This window comes from Entelurus aequoreus, linkage group LG07 (assembly GCF_033978785.1).
Source record: "Entelurus aequoreus isolate RoL-2023_Sb linkage group LG07, RoL_Eaeq_v1.1, whole genome shotgun sequence".
Classification (NCBI taxonomy): domain Eukaryota; kingdom Metazoa; phylum Chordata; class Actinopteri; order Syngnathiformes; family Syngnathidae; genus Entelurus; species Entelurus aequoreus.
In genome coordinates this window covers 17,188,054-17,205,553 of record NC_084737.1, presented here as the reverse complement: position 1 = coordinate 17,205,553, position 17,500 = coordinate 17,188,054, and the positions used below count along the sequence as shown (strand labels likewise).

The following is a 17,500-nucleotide window of genomic DNA, read 5'->3' as shown; positions in this document are numbered from 1 at the left end:
TTGCAATTTTTATTTACCTATTGTTAGTCGATTTATAAAAATGAAAACTCGATTTTTAAAAAAACTTTTTTTTTTAACTACAACACTACTACATCATCAGTTACAAAATATACACATATGCTACCAATATTTAGTAGGACTCTCCAAAAATGTGATTTTCAAATAAATTGAAATTTTTATTTGTAACTATTAATTGATTCATAAAAATCAAAAATCGATTTTTTTTAAACTTTATTTTTTTCAGCTACAACAGAACTACATAATCAGATACAATATATACAAATATGATACCAATATTTAGTAGGACTGTCCAAAAAATAGATTTTCAAATAAATTAAATGTTTTATTTGTAACTATTCTTCATTGATTAATAAAAATTAAAACTCGATTTTTAGAAAAAACTTTTTTTTTTAACTACGTCATCAGATACAATATATGCACATATTGTACCAATATTTAGTAGGACTGTCCAAATAATAGATTTTTGAATAATTTTAATTTTTATTTGTGACTATTTTTAATTGATTCATAAAAATCGAAAATCGATTACATTTTTTTTTGTTTTTCAACTACATCATCAGATACAATATATACAAATATGATACCAATATTTAGTAGGGCTGTCCAAAAAATAGATTTTCTAATAAATTAAAAGTTTTGTAACTATTCTTAATGGATTCATAAAAATGAAAACTCAATATTTTTTTTTTTACTTATTTTTTTTTAACTACGTCTTCAGATACAATATTTACATATATTGTACCAATATTGAGTAGGACTGTCCAAAAAATACAATTTAGAATAAATTGCAATTTTTATTTACCTATTGTTAGTCGATTTATAAAAATGAAAACTCGATTTTTAAAAAAACTTTTTTTTTTAACTACAACACAACTACATCATCAGTTACAAAATATACACATATGCTACCAATATTTAGTAGGACTCTCCAAAAAATTGATTTTCAAATAAATTGAAATTTTTATTTGTAACTATTAATTGATTCATAAAAATCAAAAATCGATTTTTTAAAAACTTGATTTTTTTCCAGCTACAACAGAACTACATCATCAGATACAATATATACAAATATGATACCAATATTTAGTAGGGCTGTCCAAAAAATAGATTTTCTAATAAATTAAATGTTTTGTAACTATTCTTAATGGATTCATAAAAATTAAAACTCAATATTTTTTTTTTTAATTATTTTTTTTAACTACGTCTTGATATACAATATTTACACATATTGTACCAATATTGAGTAGGACTGTCCAAAAAATACAATTTAGAATAAATTGCAATTTTTATTTACCTATTGTTAGTCAATTTATAAAAATGAAAACTCGATTTTTAAAAAAACTTTTTTTTTTAACTACAACAGAACTACATCATCAGATACAATGTATACATATGTGGTACCAATATTTAGTAGGAGTGTTCAAAAAATAGATTTTTGACTAAATCACGTTTCTTATTCTTATTTGTAACGATTCTTTATGGATTCATAAAAATCAAAAATCTATTTTTACAATTATTATTATTTTTTAGTCTGTCCTGTCCATCCACTTAGTCCAGGGGTCGGCAACCTTTACCACTCAAAGAGCCATTTTGACCCGTTTCACAAATTAAAGAAAACAATGGGAGCCACAAAACTCTTTTGAAATTTAAAATGAAATAACACTGCATATAAAGTTTTTTTTGCTTTGTGCTATGTATAAACAAACTATTATGGGTTACATTTATGAAATCAACGAACGACTGCAGAGAAAATGAAATACAATTTCTGCATGCAACAAAACTTTTTTAACTCCGAAAAAGACGTCGGGTTGAAGGTTAAGTAAAATACTTAATGTCTATTTAAGTCCTCCTTGTAGCAATGAAAAAACAAAACGTTCGAACTTAAATTATCCACTGGCAGAGAACCAAAAATGCCGTCCTATCTCTCTGTGCCGTCATCCTTTTACTGGCGCCGTGCAGTCAGCTGCCAACCTGAATAATAAAATGCCTATTTCACTGAACAATTAAATCAGAATCAGAATCAGAATAGTTTTATTGCCATTGTTTGAGAACGGGTTCACAAACTAGGATTTTTTCTTGGTGCAACATAAAACACATATAACACATATTTGGTAATAAAAAGAGCTGTAACTGAGCTAAAAAATGTGAATATATGCAAAATTATAGGAAATTAACATATTTATCATACTTGGTCAATGTGATTTCTGCTCCTGAACCGCAGCGCACAGCGTCTCCACATCAGGACTGTATGACGTCACCTTTATTTCACACAGGATTGTAAGCTCTCATCTGTGAGGCGTGTGCGATGTTCATACTTGCCAACCCTCCCGAATTTCAGTGTATCTCCTGAAAATCTCCCGGGACAACCATTCTCCCGAATTTCTCCCGATTTCCAGCCGGACTTAAGGCACGCCCCCTCCAGGTCCGTGTGGACTTGAGTGAGGACAGCCTGTCGTCACGTCCGCTTGGCCAACCAAAAAGTAACCACAGAACACTATCATGTATACCGTATTTCCTTGAATTGGCGCAGGGAATATAGTATTCGCACGTCTAGAATTACTGCCGGGTCAAACTCGTTTCTCAAAATAATTAACGCATGCTTGGCCTTATCGCCGGTTCATTATTAACGCCGGATCAAATTCGTTTCGCAAAATATTAATTTTATTATCGCATGTCTATAATTTTCGCCGGGTCAAACTCGTTTCGCAAAATATTTAGCATATGTCTAGAACTTCCGCCGGGTCAAATTCATTACGTCACGAGTGACGATTTACCTGTCCTCATTTTCAAAATGGAGGAAGCTGATTTCAGTAGTTTGCAATCGCACAAAGGAAAAAAGATAGAGTTATTCAGTAGGATTTAAAGTCCAAGCTATTGAATACCGGTACGGTATGCTAAAAAGAACAGTAAGCAGCTATGTTTTATTAATATACCGTAGCTGCGTGTGTCAAATACGGTATGAGTCATTAAATGACTCCCGCCTCCTGGTGGTAGAGGGCGCTAGTGATCCTTCTTGCGACTTCCGGTACTGCAGAAGAAGTGACAACACGCAGCAACAGATCGTCTTTTTTTTCCTCTTGCCTGAACTTTTAACATGGAGGATTACATACCGGTATCTAAAATAAAACAGTTTTCTAAACTGGACTTTCAATCGAAGCAGGAGGTAATAATTAAAAGAATATCTCCATCGAGACAGAGAGACTTTTAAAACTGAAGAAAGAAAATAAGGAAGACTTCTATAAACAAGTTATCGATGCTTTTGGTCAGAAGGAGCTGCAAATGGACTCCATTTATAAGTACAGGTAAGACCATAATAACGTTTTTTTTATTAAATGTGCTTTTCATGATGGTATGCTTACATCACACTCAAAGGGCACGCCTAAATTTACCGCATTCCTTTTGGTAAACGCCGGAGTAAGAAGAGGTTTTAAAATAATTAGCGCATGCACGGCCATCCCGCAGGCTTCCGGTAAACGCCGGAGTGACAGGAGGTTTTAAATTAATTAGCGCCCCTGCGGCTATTCAAGGAAATACGGTAGTGTTCTGTGGTTACTTTTTGGTTGGCCAATGGTTTATGTTGTATTGCGCAGAGAGAAGCAGAGAGAGAGAGAGAGAGAGAGAGGGGCAGAAAGAGAGAGAGAGAGAGAGCGAGAGGGGCAGAGAGTGAGAGGGGCAGAGAGAGAGAGAGAGAGGGGCAGAGAGAGGAGAGAGAGAGAGAATAAAGCTTGTGCGCGGCCGTGGGCGTGTCCCGAGGTTTGACAAGCAGAGCGCAAGGATGAGGGCGCATTGGAATGCGCCCTGGCCGTGACAAGCTGAGCCGCATCCGAGTGATCAAAGAGCCGCATGCGGCTCCGGAGCCGCGGGGTGCCGACCTCTGACTTAGTCAAATCATATTGTTGATGTAGATGATCTATATCTGCTGAACACATTTACTTTAGAAAAGAGAAGTGTGGGATACTTCTCTTGTTGCCTTATTTGTATTTGAATTTAATAAATATTTGGGTAGAATTTTTATAAACAAAACCAGTTTTCTTTTAAGTAATATAGAATTTGATCAGAGCTGTTTATCTATTTTATGGAGGAATGTGGTTAATCATAGAACTGGCACCCATTGTTATTAAAAAAGTATTGAGTTTGAATCGAGAGTCAATTCTGAATCATTACCACCAAGAACCGAATCGTGTTGTGCCCAAAGATTCACAGCCCTAATTTTCCCCAAATATGCTTTATGGAATTGTAATTTGGTCTGCTCAGCTTTGTTCACTACGGCACTCATGCAGCGATCTTATATTCTATTGCCGTGCTGGTCGCCTAGAACAGTGGTCCACAACCACCAGTCCAGGGACCGGTACCTGTCTGTGATGCATTTGCTACAGGGCCGCACAAAAACATTAAATAATTTAAAAACGACTGCATTTTCTCCGACTTAACTTTCGCCTATCCCACTGGATTCACCAATAAGCTTCTCTATAGATGTACAATAAAACCACTCATAGGAAGTTGCCATTTGTTATAACTTTGTGGCATGATACAATGCACATTAATCAATTTATAACATGTAAATGTGAAATATTGTAGCCAAAGTCTAATTTCCATCTGCAGATCTCATTGCAAAGAAACAAGCCCAGGTCTCCCACTAATTCAGCGTTATAGTGAGTTGTGTTTTTCATGCATTTCTTTTTGCTGTATTTATCTGCCACAAATGGAAAGCCGGTCCCTTAAAATAATGCCTACATTCAACCGGTCCGTGGTGCAAAAAAGGTTGGGGACCCCTGGCCTAAAGTACAAACCACGTTTCCATATGAGTTGGGAAATTGTGTTAGATGTAAATATAAACGGAATACAATGGTTTGCAAATCATTTTCAACCCATATTCAGTTGAATATGCTACAAAGACAACATATTTGATGTTCAAACTGATAAACATTTTTTTTTTTGCAAATAATCATTAACTTTAGAATTTGAAGCCAGCAACACGTGACAAAGAAGTTGGGAAAGGTGGCAATAAATACTGATAAAGTTGAGGAATGCTCATCAAACACTTATTTGGAACATCACACAGGTGAACAGGGGAATTTGGAACAGGTGGGTGCCATGATTGGGTATAAAAACAGCTTCCAAAAAAATGCTCAGTCTTTCACAAGAAAGGATGGGGCGAGATACACCCCTTTGTCCACAACTGCGTGAGCAAATAGTCAAACAGTTTAAGAACAACGTTTCCCAAAGTGCAATTGCAGGAAATGTAGGGATTTCAACATCTACGGTCCATAATATCATCAAAAGGTTCAGAGAATCTGGAGAAATCACTCCACGTAAGCGGCATGGCCGGAAACCAACATTGAATGACCGTGACCTTCGATCCTTCAGACGGCACTGTATCAAAAACCGACATCAATCTCTAAAGGATATCACCACATGGGCTCAGGAACACTTCAGAAAACCACTGTCACTAAATACAGTTTGTCGCTACATCTGTAAGTGCAAGTTAAAACTCTCCTATGCAAAGCGAAAGCCATTTATCAACAACATCCAGAAACGCCGCCGGCTTCTCTGGGCCCGAAATCATCTAAGATGGACTGATGCAAAGTGGAAAAGTGTTCTGTGGTCTGACGAGTCCACATTTCAAATTGTTTTTGGAAATATTCGACATCGTGTCATCCGGACCGAAGGGGAAGCGAACCATCCAGACTGTTATCGACGCAAAGTTCAAAAGCCAGCATCTGTTATGGTATGGGGGTGTATTAGTGCCGAAGGCATGGGTAACTTACACATCTGTGAAGGCACCATTAATGCTGAAAGGTACATACAGGTTTTGGAACAACATATGCTGCCATCTAAGCGCCGTCTTTTTCATGGACGCCCCTGCTTATTTCAGCAAGACAATGCCAAGCCACATTCAGCACGTGTTACAACAGCGTGGCTTCGTAAAAAAAGAGTGCGGGTACTTTCCTGGCCCACCTGCAGTCCAGACCTGTCTCCCATCGAAAATGTGTGGCGCAATATGAAGCGTAAAATACGACAGCGGAACGACTGAAGCTCTACATAAAACAAGAACGGGAAAGAATTCCACTTTCAAAGCTTCAACAATTAGTTTCCTCAGTTCCCAATCGTTTGAGTGTTGTTAAAAGAAAAGGTGATGTAACACAGTGGTGAACATGCCCTTTCCCAACTACTTTGGCACGTGTTGCAGCCATGAAATTCTAAGTTATTTGAAAAAAAAAAAAAAGTTTATGAGTTTGAACATCAAATATCTTGTCTTTGTAGTGCATTCAATTGAATATGAGTTGAAAAGGATTTGCAAATCATTGTATTCCGTTTCTATTTACATCTAACACAATTTCCCAACTCATATGGAAACGGGGTTTGTACATCTCCTCTGCACACCTTTCACAACTTTCAATATTTTTGGGGAAACGTGTCCACAACACCCATAGCGTGACTCATTAAAGGAGCGCCACCAGTTTCATGTTCCGTGATTCAATCAAATAACGCGACAGAGATGGACGGACATGAGGACAACAGAAAAGATGTCTCTGACAAAAATGTAATATAAATGTAAATATATTGTCAAATATGATTCATAAATAAGTAAAGAAGGTGAGGCAGCAGCTCACACATTGTCATACTCCCTGTAACATCCAGGAAGAAATGATGCCAGCCATCTTGAAAAATGTCTCAACTATAATCTATGTGAAGTTAACTATTTCAGGGTTCCTCACGAGGAAACCTTACAATGTATTAAATCAATAAAGTGTTATACAAGTGTATCAAATGGAGTAGATGAGTTAGTGTGATGTAGAGAAATGTCATATTTTGACCAATTTTCCCAGGAGATGTTCTATATTTAGAAATAAAATGTTGATGCTCCTCTTTGACACACATGATAAAGGCGTTTGATGTTTTTTGTTGATAAATTAAACACAACATCAAACATTATGTTACTACCGGTCCCACCTTTCCTACAAAATAATGTTAAAAAAACAACTTTAAAGTCTTTCTAGATGTCTTCTGACATAATATTCATGTTTAAATAACTTTTACTGCACATGGGTTAAGCGATCAATACGGGATAAGCTCCAGCTCAGCCTTGCCCCTTAAATGTGTTTAAAAAAAGAAGGAAAGACTTAATTGGAGCGTGTTTGACCCTCCGACTCTTCCCAGCGGGGCCCCTCGGTGTAACGGCTGTTCGTAATGGCGACATGTTCAGCAGGTGTCAGGGTTAAAGGACAGCTAATACAAGGATTTCGGTGCACATAAGTTCCCTTTGACGTGCCTCGCAGCGCATACTCAGATATGCAGATGAACTCCAGTTTTTTGTTCATTTGGGTCCCATTAGCATCCTCTCCAGCTCCCTGGGGTCCACCATTAAAATGACAAATGACATCTAAATACATTACCAAAACAGTATGAATAAACATGAAAAATCAAACCTGCATCATTTATGTACGGTATTATAATAGTATAGTCACAACATGAGATGATATATTATTACTCAAAATGCCTTAAACCAAGTAAATAAGTCCATTAAAAGACAGCATTACAAAACTCTCGTATGGTGTTTTTTAAACCGTTTTTAAAGTAAAAATACTTGATAAATAGCGGCCAATAGGAGGTGTTTTTTTTCCATCAATTGAGGCTATAAAAATAACAGTTTTGAGGGGAAATACTTTTTGGGACACTGCATTTATTGTAGTTGAACATGTCAAATGTTACTTTCTTTGTAAACCAAAGTAAACTAGATGAGGCAATTCCTGAAGGAATTGTGTGTGAATGCTCCAATGCTGAAGTTGAACTGAAATGCTGACAGAATGTAGTATGAATGTAAGAATAGTTTGAATGTTGAAGCATTTGAATTTCCAGGAAAACTGGAATTTGGTTTGGAACTTGGGAAAGTGTTAGTTTGAATGTCGAGGATGATTGGAATGTGTTGATGTTGGAATGCTTTGAAAAGGTTGACAAATGTGGGGAATGTGCAACTTGGAAAAATGTCCCAATGATTTCAATGGGAACTTCCTGGGAATTTAAAAAAATTGTTTTAAAAATAAAAAAATGTAATAGCATGAATGAGCTGAATTGGTTGGTGTCGGAATTGTTTAAATCGGTCAAGAAATGTTGAAGTAGTAACAGTTTTTTAATTGAGAAATTGTATTATTGAATTCCTGGAATTTTGGGAAACCCGGGAATGTTTCAAGTTCCTAAACCAACTTCGTTTTTTTTATCCTATGAAAAATGTTTTGACAGTGGAACAGTTTAAATAGAATGGGAAAAAAAGGAAGGAGTAGGATGTTGTTGTGGCTTGTGCAGCCCTTTGAGACATTTGTGATTTAGGGCTATATAAATAAACATTGATTGATTGATTGAAACGAAAAAGGTTGAAAATAGGGTTAGAAAAAAACTGGAAATCCTGGAAATTTGTAGAATTTGGAAAACATGATAGTTTGAATGAGTTGAATGTGTTGATGGTAGAATGGTTTGAATAGGTTGAAAAATGTGGGAATTGTGGAAGTGTGAAAAATGTTGAATTACGAAAATGTCCCTGAAAACTGGGAATTCTTAGAAATCCTGGAATTTTTTAAAATTGTTAAAAGAGCACACAATTTTGAACAGGTTGAATATGTTGGAGTTGGAAGGGTTTGAATCGGATAAAACATGTGGGAGCTGTGGTACTTTGAAAAATGTCCCATACATTTCAATGGGAATTTCATGGGAATTTTGGGAATTTTTTGGAAAATGCAAAAAAATGTGAATGTTCTGAATGAGTTTAAATAGTTGAATGTCCAGGATGAGTTGAAGGTGGAATGGTTTGAATCGGTTGAAAAATGTGGGAAGTGTGAAAAATGGATTATTCATTTTTAACGGGGAAAATGTCCCTAAAAACTGAGAATTCTAGGAAATCAGGGATTTTATTTTTTTTTTTACAATTGTTGAAAAAGAACACACAATTCCTGAAAAGGTTGAATATTTTGAAGTTGGAACGGTTTGACTCAGATAAAACATGTGGGAGTTGTGGTACTTTGAAAAATGTCCCATACATTTCAATGGGAATTTCGGGAAAAGAGAATTTTTTGAAAAATGCAAAAAAAATTTGAATTTTTTGAATTGTTGGTGTTGGAATTTTTCCAATCGGTCGAGAAATGTTGAAATAGTAACATTTTTTATTGAGAAATGGTATTACGGAATTCCTGTAATACCAAAAACAACTTGTTTTTTTGTCCTGATTAAGAGGAATGATGTGACGGTGGAACGGTTGAAGAGGTTTAAAAAATGTGGAAGGAGTAGTCGACAGAAAAAAGGGTGAAAAAAGGGTTCGAAAAAAAAATGGAATTCTGGGAATTCCTGGAATTTTTTGGAACTTTAAAAAAATATAGTTTGAATGTGCAGGATGAGTGGAATATGTTTAAGGTGGAATAGTTTGAATGTTGAAGAATTTGAATTTCCAGGAAAACCGGAATTTGGTTTGTAACTTGGGAAAGTGTTAGTTTGAATGTCAAGGATGAGTTGAATGTGTTAAAGGTGGAATGGTTTGAATAGGTTGAAAAATGTGGCAATTGTGGAAATGTGAAAAATGGTAAATTCATTTTGAATGGGGAAAATGTCCTAAAAACCGAGAATTCTAGGAAATCAGGGAATTTTTTTTACAATTGTTGAAAACGAGCACTCAATTCCTAAAAAGGCTGAATATTTTGAAGTTGGAACGGTTTGATTCGGATAAAACATGTGGGAGTTGTGGTACTTCGAAAAATGTCCCATACATTTCAATGGGAATTTCGGGAAAAGAGGGAATTTTTTGAAAAATGCATAAAAAAAGGGAATTTTCTGAATGAGTTTAAATTGTTGGTGTTGGAATTTTTCAAATGGGTCAAGAAATGTTGACGTAGTAAAATTTTTAATTGAGAAATGGTATTACAGAATTCCTGGAACACCGGGAATTTTTCCAGTTCAAAAAACAACTTTGTTTTTTTGTCCTGATTAAGAGAAATGATTTGACGGTGGAACGGTTGAAGTGAGTTGAAAAATGTGGAAGGAGTAGTCGACAGAAAAAAGGGTGAAAAAAGGGTTCGAAAAAACGAGAATTCTAGGAATTCCAGGAATTTTTTTTAACTTGAAAAAATTAATAGTTTGAATGTACGGTAGAATGGTTTGAATTGGTTGAAAAATGTGGAAATGGTGGAAGTTTGAAAAATGGCCAATTAATTTTGAATGAAAAAAATGTCCCAGAAAACCTGGAATTCTGGGAAATCTGTGAATTTTTGGATTTTGTCAAGGGAGAGCCCGCGATTCTCGAATAGGCTGAACAGTTTGAAGTTGGAACGGTTTGAATCGGATGGAAAATGTGGAAGGTAGGGCGCGCCAAAATCTGGAGAAGAATAATAAGTCGAAGAATAATAAATAGATACATTTTGGTGTGGAAAACCATATGAGTGAATACTTTGGCGCATTCACACAATAAATACATGAATTTTAGAGCATCCACACAATAAAACATTTTCAGAGTCATTACAATGTTGAGCCTTTAATTTGATTTTGTTTCTTGCAGGCTAGCTTGGCCTTGCGAGAAGGTTCAGGCCACTTTTTCCTGAATAGCAGCGTTAAAGGGATTGCAGATGTGGCATTCCATGAGGCCCAGAGAACAGCTCAGGTAATGTCTGGAATGAAATATTGTATATTTGACTGTTCTCAGTCATCCACGTTGCTTCCAATGATAACATCCCTGCTGGATTCCTTTGTGTCCTCAGGTTGCTCCACTTCACCCAGGAGAGGTGCAAGTGATGGTTCATGACCTGTGTCTGGCATCCCCGTCAGCAGTCGCAGCCAGCGTCCATGTTTCCGACATCCTGGAGGTGAACCTGAGAGTGGTGGACAAGGTCAGTTTCCAGTCCGGTAATCCCTGGTCTCACTTGCCACTGTGTTATCTGTAACGCTCATTCCATACGTGCCTCGCTGACACTCCAGCACCGAGTGTGTTTGCTCTGTGCTGGGGCTTAACATCCTTGGCCCAAAATGGTGACTGTCCTGCAGGGATGTGATTCTTTCCGTCTATAGTCAGAAATCTGTCTTTTTTATCTCTGCAAAAAAAAACTTATTTTCCGACGAGCGGGTCTTTTCAGGTCTATTTTCATATATAAGGCGCACCGGATTATAAGGCGCAGTAAGGGTCATATTAGGATTTCTTTCAAAATTTAAAACACTTCCTTGTGGTCTACATAACATGTGATGGTGGTTCTTTGGTCAAAATGTTGCATAGGTTATGTTTTACAGACCATCTTCAAGTCGCTTTCTGGCAGTCCCTTTAGGATGCGCCGTTTTGGGGTCTGTCTTATTTACGTGGCTCACCTTCGACAGCGTCTTCTCCCCGTCATCTTTGTTGTAGCGGTGTAGCGTGCCAGGACGGGAGTCGAAGGAATGTCAAAAGATGTAGCTGTTTTAATGACATTCAGACTTTAATTAAATCAACAACGGCGCAGCATCTCCTCATCCGTGCAACTAGTGCAACAACAACGCCGGAAATATTTCCCGTGAAAAACCGTCCGTGGGTGAATTATGTAAACCCACTACACTGGTAGTTTTTAGCACTTTCATAGTGAGTCTACTGACAGGTATAAGTAAGAACTTTACTCTACTTTATACTGGAAATTCCCCATAACAAGAGGATAGTGAAAAAGAAGAAGCTTATCGACTACGGTGCCGCACGGACTACAGTGGCGGACTTGCGCAAATTTTCAGGACTTATGCAGATCCCAAAAACAGATCAGCAAGTACCAGAAGGTAAGAAAAGTTGCTTTTGCATAGTATTGCAAAACAAAACGCCAGATAATATGTTCGCTAATGGGTGCCATTATACACACAACATAATAATACTCGTACTTCTGACTACGGTAGCCGTAATGCGCCGACAATCCATCAAGTGGTGCGGCTTCAAAGTCGTACTAACACATTTTGAAAGTTTATTGAGGGCCGTGTGTAACATTTAAAGTTTTCGTGTTCTTAACTGGCGTCATATTGCAGTCTACACGTATCTCTTATGTGTGACTACCATCTACTGTTCACACTTGTCATTACACCATGTGCCAAATAAAATTGCTTCAAGGTCGGTAAGCACAACCAGAATTATTCCATACATTAGACGCACCGGGTTATAAGGCGCACCGTCGATTTTTGATAAAATTAAATGATTTTAAGTGCGCCTTGTAGTCCGAAAAATACGGTAAACAAATATTTTCTGTTTTTCTTCGTTTTTTCCGACCTACGGTGTGTTAAAATCTTGATCCGTCTCTTTGCCATACTTGCCAACAACTACGGTTTTCCCGTAATGGGTAAGGTTTTTGATCATCCAGTGGTAAAAGCTAGGGTTTTCCATTAAAAATGATTAACTTAAAAATCGAAGCTACGTAGCGAAACAATTCCAAAGGCAGGGGACACAATATATGGGAAACATCAATGATGATTGGTTGCTTTACGTATAAGAACATCCATGATTGGTTGGTCGGTTTACTATGATGAGTCTCGATTGGTTAAGATTAGGGCAGAACATTACGGACAGGCCAATCAGAGGCAAAATAGGGCGAGTCATCGAAAATGACAATGAGAGAGTCGGTCGGAGAAGATAAGAGTTAATATTCAAGCAGGTGATTATTATTATATATTACATATTATATATATATATATATATATATATATATATATATATATATATATATATATAAATTAAAAAAACTAGTGGAAGATGGCAGAGGGATTCTTTTCCTTAGATGTTTCTTTAAGCGATGTAGACCACGTCCAGGAAACCCACAACAGTGTTTCCCACACATGTATTTATTTGTGGCGGCCCGCCACGAAAGAATTACGTCCGCCACAAATAAAAAATAAAAATAAAATAAAAAAATTATTATTTTTTTACATTTTTTGTGTTGTCCAGCTTCTCAGGCAAATTATATAGTTGATGTAGATGCCCATATAGGCTGTTCAGATTTACTTTACAAAAGAGAAGTGTAGGATACTTCTCTTGCTGCCTTATTTGTATTTGACCACTACTGTTTTCTGTTTATTTGTCACTGACTGTGGTAGGACACCTCTGCCTCTGTTTCACTTTATGTTGCTGGTAAATAATATGTTTGTAGTAGTAGGCTAAAGTTAAATTATTTAGTATGCACTAATTAAAGGGGCAGAGCTTTAAGAGACATTTTAGCTTTTATATTTTTTAAGATATATTTTTTGTAAAAACCACAATTAAATAAATATATTTCAGTGAATAACTTATTGTTCAAATCTGTATATAAATATGTACATAATGTGTTGTAATTATATTGTAAAATGGATGGATGGATGGACGTTTAAAACAAAACTGTTATTATTAATTAGTAAGTATACATTTTTTTAGCCTTTTTAGAGAAAATCATATCATTGTAGTAAATTATGCAAATTACTCGATGATGCCATGGTGACCACGCCCATAGCCACACCCCCACCGCCACAGGTATCTTGGCAGTTTATGGGAAACACTGCACAATGTATCTTCTTGGCCACATTTGGACAAATGAACGCGTCTGGTTAAAACAACACATTCATTTGAGTTGTTTACCATATAAGCCTAAATCAAAACTGCTCTCGACATGGAAGATGTGGAATACACATTTAAGAACACACGTGATTGTGGCAGACGTGATGACTTTTGCTACAGTATAGACCAGACCTGGGCAAATTAAGGTCCGGGAGCCGCATGCGGCCTGTTAGGCTTTTCAATCTGGCCCCCTCGGACATTCCCCAAAAATGTTTTCCGATCTTTAAGATGGAAGCTTTAGCTGCCATTATGATGTGCAGTGATGGTCGCATTCAGTAAAAAAAATCCATTCCGATTTATAAGGAGGTCTGTCATAACATTTTTGGCATTCAATTAGACATTATTGTGAGGACCCCCAGGCTTATTTTCAGTCTTTTTCATTAAGTTCAAATAATCACTGGTGTGTCTCATCTACAGGTGGAGATTGGTAAATCAGTCAGATGCTACGTCAGAGTGTTGGATGACCACAAGAGGCCGTTCCCAGCCAGCTATTTCCAGTTCATGAAGTTGAAAGTCAAGGCAGCTTCTGCGATAGTTTGGTTAACGTAAGTCCCATGATGCCTCGGTCGTTGTCGATGAGAAGCAGTAAAGCTGCATGTGTTTTCTTCTGTAGCCCAGTAGCAGAGTCCACAGAACATGACACCGCAGTGTTCCTGGTGAAAGGTGTTTCTGTGGGCCAGACCACTTTGTCTGCAGTCGTCGTGGATACCACCGACAGGAAGATTTCATCTGCTCCTCAACAGATCGAGGTATCGTTCATTTGTGAGAGTCATCATGGCCACTGTCACTTAAACTATCCTTCCCCTACCAGGTGTTTCCTCCGTTCAAGCTCATCCCCAGGAAAATGACTCTGCTGATCGGCGCAATGATGCAGGTGTGTGTGTGTGTGTGTGTGCGTGTGTGTGTGCTAATGATGTGCTGGCAGCAGTGCTCCACAGTCAGTCTTCCAAGAGGGACCTTTGCCAGAGTTGTTCTGGAAGACTGTGTTGTCCTCTTGAACTGCACTGTTGCTCTCGTTAAAAAGCACTGCCATCTAATCAGGAAGCCATCTAAAGTTGGCTAATAAGAGAGGTTATTGGCACGCCCATATTTGGCATTTTGATGTCTATCAATCCTTTTAATAGTTTTTTAGTGACATCCAGCATCAGACATTCCTATCCATTACATCATATTTGCATACATCATAGATCTATTGTCTGCCCTAAATGTCAAAATTGTTTTGTTTCTATCCCAACGATGCCACCCCTCCCCCCAAAAGAAAAAAAGAGAGAGAAAAACAGCAAAAAAACAAACCAAAGTAATAATAATAACTAGAATGGAGTCAATGGGAGATTTAGCTGACTTTCTTGGCTTTGAGGGCCAACAGAAGCCAAATGGGACACATGACCTTCATAAAAGTGACATTTTCTGAGAGAGGACATGTGTGTCAACGTTTTCGCCGAAACACATGACAGTGGGATAAAAGATGTGGCCGTGAGGACAGGTTGTTCACCAAAAAAAAGCACATTTTCGGGGCTTCCCTGCTCTAGTAAATTAGAGTGGACGCCATCCGCTTTAATGGAAAAACCCCGATGGCGCTCACCTCCTTCCGATGGCCATCCAGCCAAAACCAAACATTGGACGTCAAAACCAGGGTTAAAGTAGACAAGTTTGTGAACAAAATGAGACGTTAAGCACCGAGCCAAGTGAAAGTATGGCTGAGCTACAGGAGGAGGTAATCTCGCAGGTTGGAGCCTTCTGCTGGAAAATGTTCGCCATTATAACGGTTGCGTACCTATTCAATGGGCCCATAGCAATTAGTTTTCGGAATAGCGGCGCCATGGTAACTCGAAATTTTCCGAACTTAAAGTACCCCCATTGGCGCGAACAAGACCTCTCCGACAGTGTAACATATGTAGGGGTTCGTTGGCCTATAATAAAGTTTGAAGTATGAGCAGTAATTATATGGGCTGCTTGCATTGCAGCAGGCCCATTATAACAAATAAATACAAAAAACTATTAAAAAATATGGGAATATAACAGATAGTAAATAAATAAATAGAAAAAAACTAAACATATAGGGAGTAATCTTTTTTTAAACAGTTCAATCACTAATTCGAGAAAATAAAATCAGGCTTATGGGGTGTGACACAACTGACCCAGTTTTCCCAGTATGAAGTACATTTCTCCAATTTATAATTAATAAAAGCCGTCATCCTCTCCATTTTTATAAATGTCCATTGTGATTTCCATCCATATCTTCAAAGTTGGGCTCTCCTCTAACATCCATTTCCTGGTAATGGTCTTTTTACAAGCCACTAGTAGGATATTCATGAAGTGTTTCTCTTTTTTCAGCCAATCCTGAGGTACATGTCCAAAGAACAGTCTTACTTTCAAGGGGTATTTTACATTTGAAAATATCCTGTAGACCTTGGTATCGGCCTTTTTTTTATTGTATTTTTTTACAACGGAACTACAACTACATCAGCAGAAAGGATACATACACACTAGGGCTGCAACTAACGATTAATTTGATAATCGATTAATCTGTCGATTATTACTTCGATTAATCGATTAATAATCGGGTAGTAGAGACAAACTACATTTCTATCCTATCCAGTATTTTATTGAAAAAAAAACAGCATACTGGTACCATACTTATTTTGATTATTGTTTCTCAGCTGTTTGTAAATGTTGCAGTTTATAAATAAAGGTTTATTAAAAAAAAAAAAAAAATTTGAAAAAATACCTCTGCGCATGTGCATAGCATAGATCCAACGAATCGATGACTAAATTAATCGGCAACTATTTTAATAATCGATTTTAATCAATTTAATCGATTAGTTGTTGCAGCCCTAATACACACACAATACCAGTATTTAGGGTTTAAAATCTTGATAATTAGCGAAGTAGACTGCTGAGACCCTAGCCCATTTTTAAGAATAAAAATTACCTTCATTGGCAATAATTATCTCCAAATATGTTTTAATATCTGACATAGCATTTATTAGAGTTCTTGTGAGAATTCTTCTCCGGTCCACGGCCCTTTTGTATCCCTCCTGCAATGATGGTCGTCTGCAGTACGTCTCCTCTGCTTACCTGTCAAAACTTTCAATATTTACCAGTGAATCCAATCTTTTTCCTGCTATCATGGCGTCTTTCCGGTCCCGTTATGTGTTTTGGCTACTAAGTTTCATGTTCTGTTACTCAATCAAATAACGCGACAGAGATGAATAAGCCACTGGTCCCACCTTTTCTACAAAATATTGTTAAAAAAACACCTTAAAGCCTTTTCCAGATGTCTACTTCCATATAATATTCATGTTTATATAACTTTTACTGTAAATGAATATCGCCTCCAAATATCACTTATCGGCCTCCTTTATTTGTATTTTTTTTATTTGGTCATCAGTTCATATAAACAGTACACTTCAAGTGCATAGCAGATAAATAAATAAAAGTATCGGTTTACATTTCCTGACCAGAAAGATATAGGCTGAAGCTAAAAGCTTATTATGCCTACCCTTTCCACGCTCACTTTGTACATGTCAAATAGAGAAAAGAAAAAAAAGAAATCGATCTTGAGATAAAGAAACACAAGAAAGGACTCTCGAGTCCTCTGTCAAAATCATAGTACTTGATCACATGCATTGTTAAGCATGTAAATACAGGCATTTGCCAATATATACATATGTATATATAAGGGTTGTACGGTTTACCGGTACTAGTGTAGTAGCGCGATACTAATAAATCATATTCGGTACTATACCGCCTCTAAAAAGTACCAGTGCTCAATCACGGAGTACTTACAAGCAAAGACGGTGTGTAGACAGAAAAGGGAGAATGGATGCATTTTGGTTTAAAAACTAAGATAAAAGTGAAATTATAACACTGAAACACCCTCAGGAAGTGATGCTTTAAGACATGGCTAGCCAGCTAGCG

At 37.0% G+C, this 17,500-nt stretch overlaps 1 protein-coding gene across 2 annotated transcripts in view; it reads left to right on the top strand.

Moving 5' to 3' along the window:
- Positions 1-17,500, top strand: part of nup210 (nucleoporin 210) — a 131,079-nt gene that overhangs the window by 61,764 nt on the left and 51,815 nt on the right. For both annotated transcript variants that reach the window (XM_062052741.1, XM_062052742.1), the window contains exons 20-24: positions 10,559-10,660; positions 10,758-10,886; positions 13,997-14,124; positions 14,193-14,328; positions 14,391-14,453. In XM_062052741.1, the coding sequence (XP_061908725.1) occupies positions 10,559-10,660; positions 10,758-10,886; positions 13,997-14,124; positions 14,193-14,328; positions 14,391-14,453 (558 nt within the window). The remainder of the gene's footprint in view (positions 1-10,558; positions 10,661-10,757; positions 10,887-13,996; positions 14,125-14,192; positions 14,329-14,390; positions 14,454-17,500) is intronic.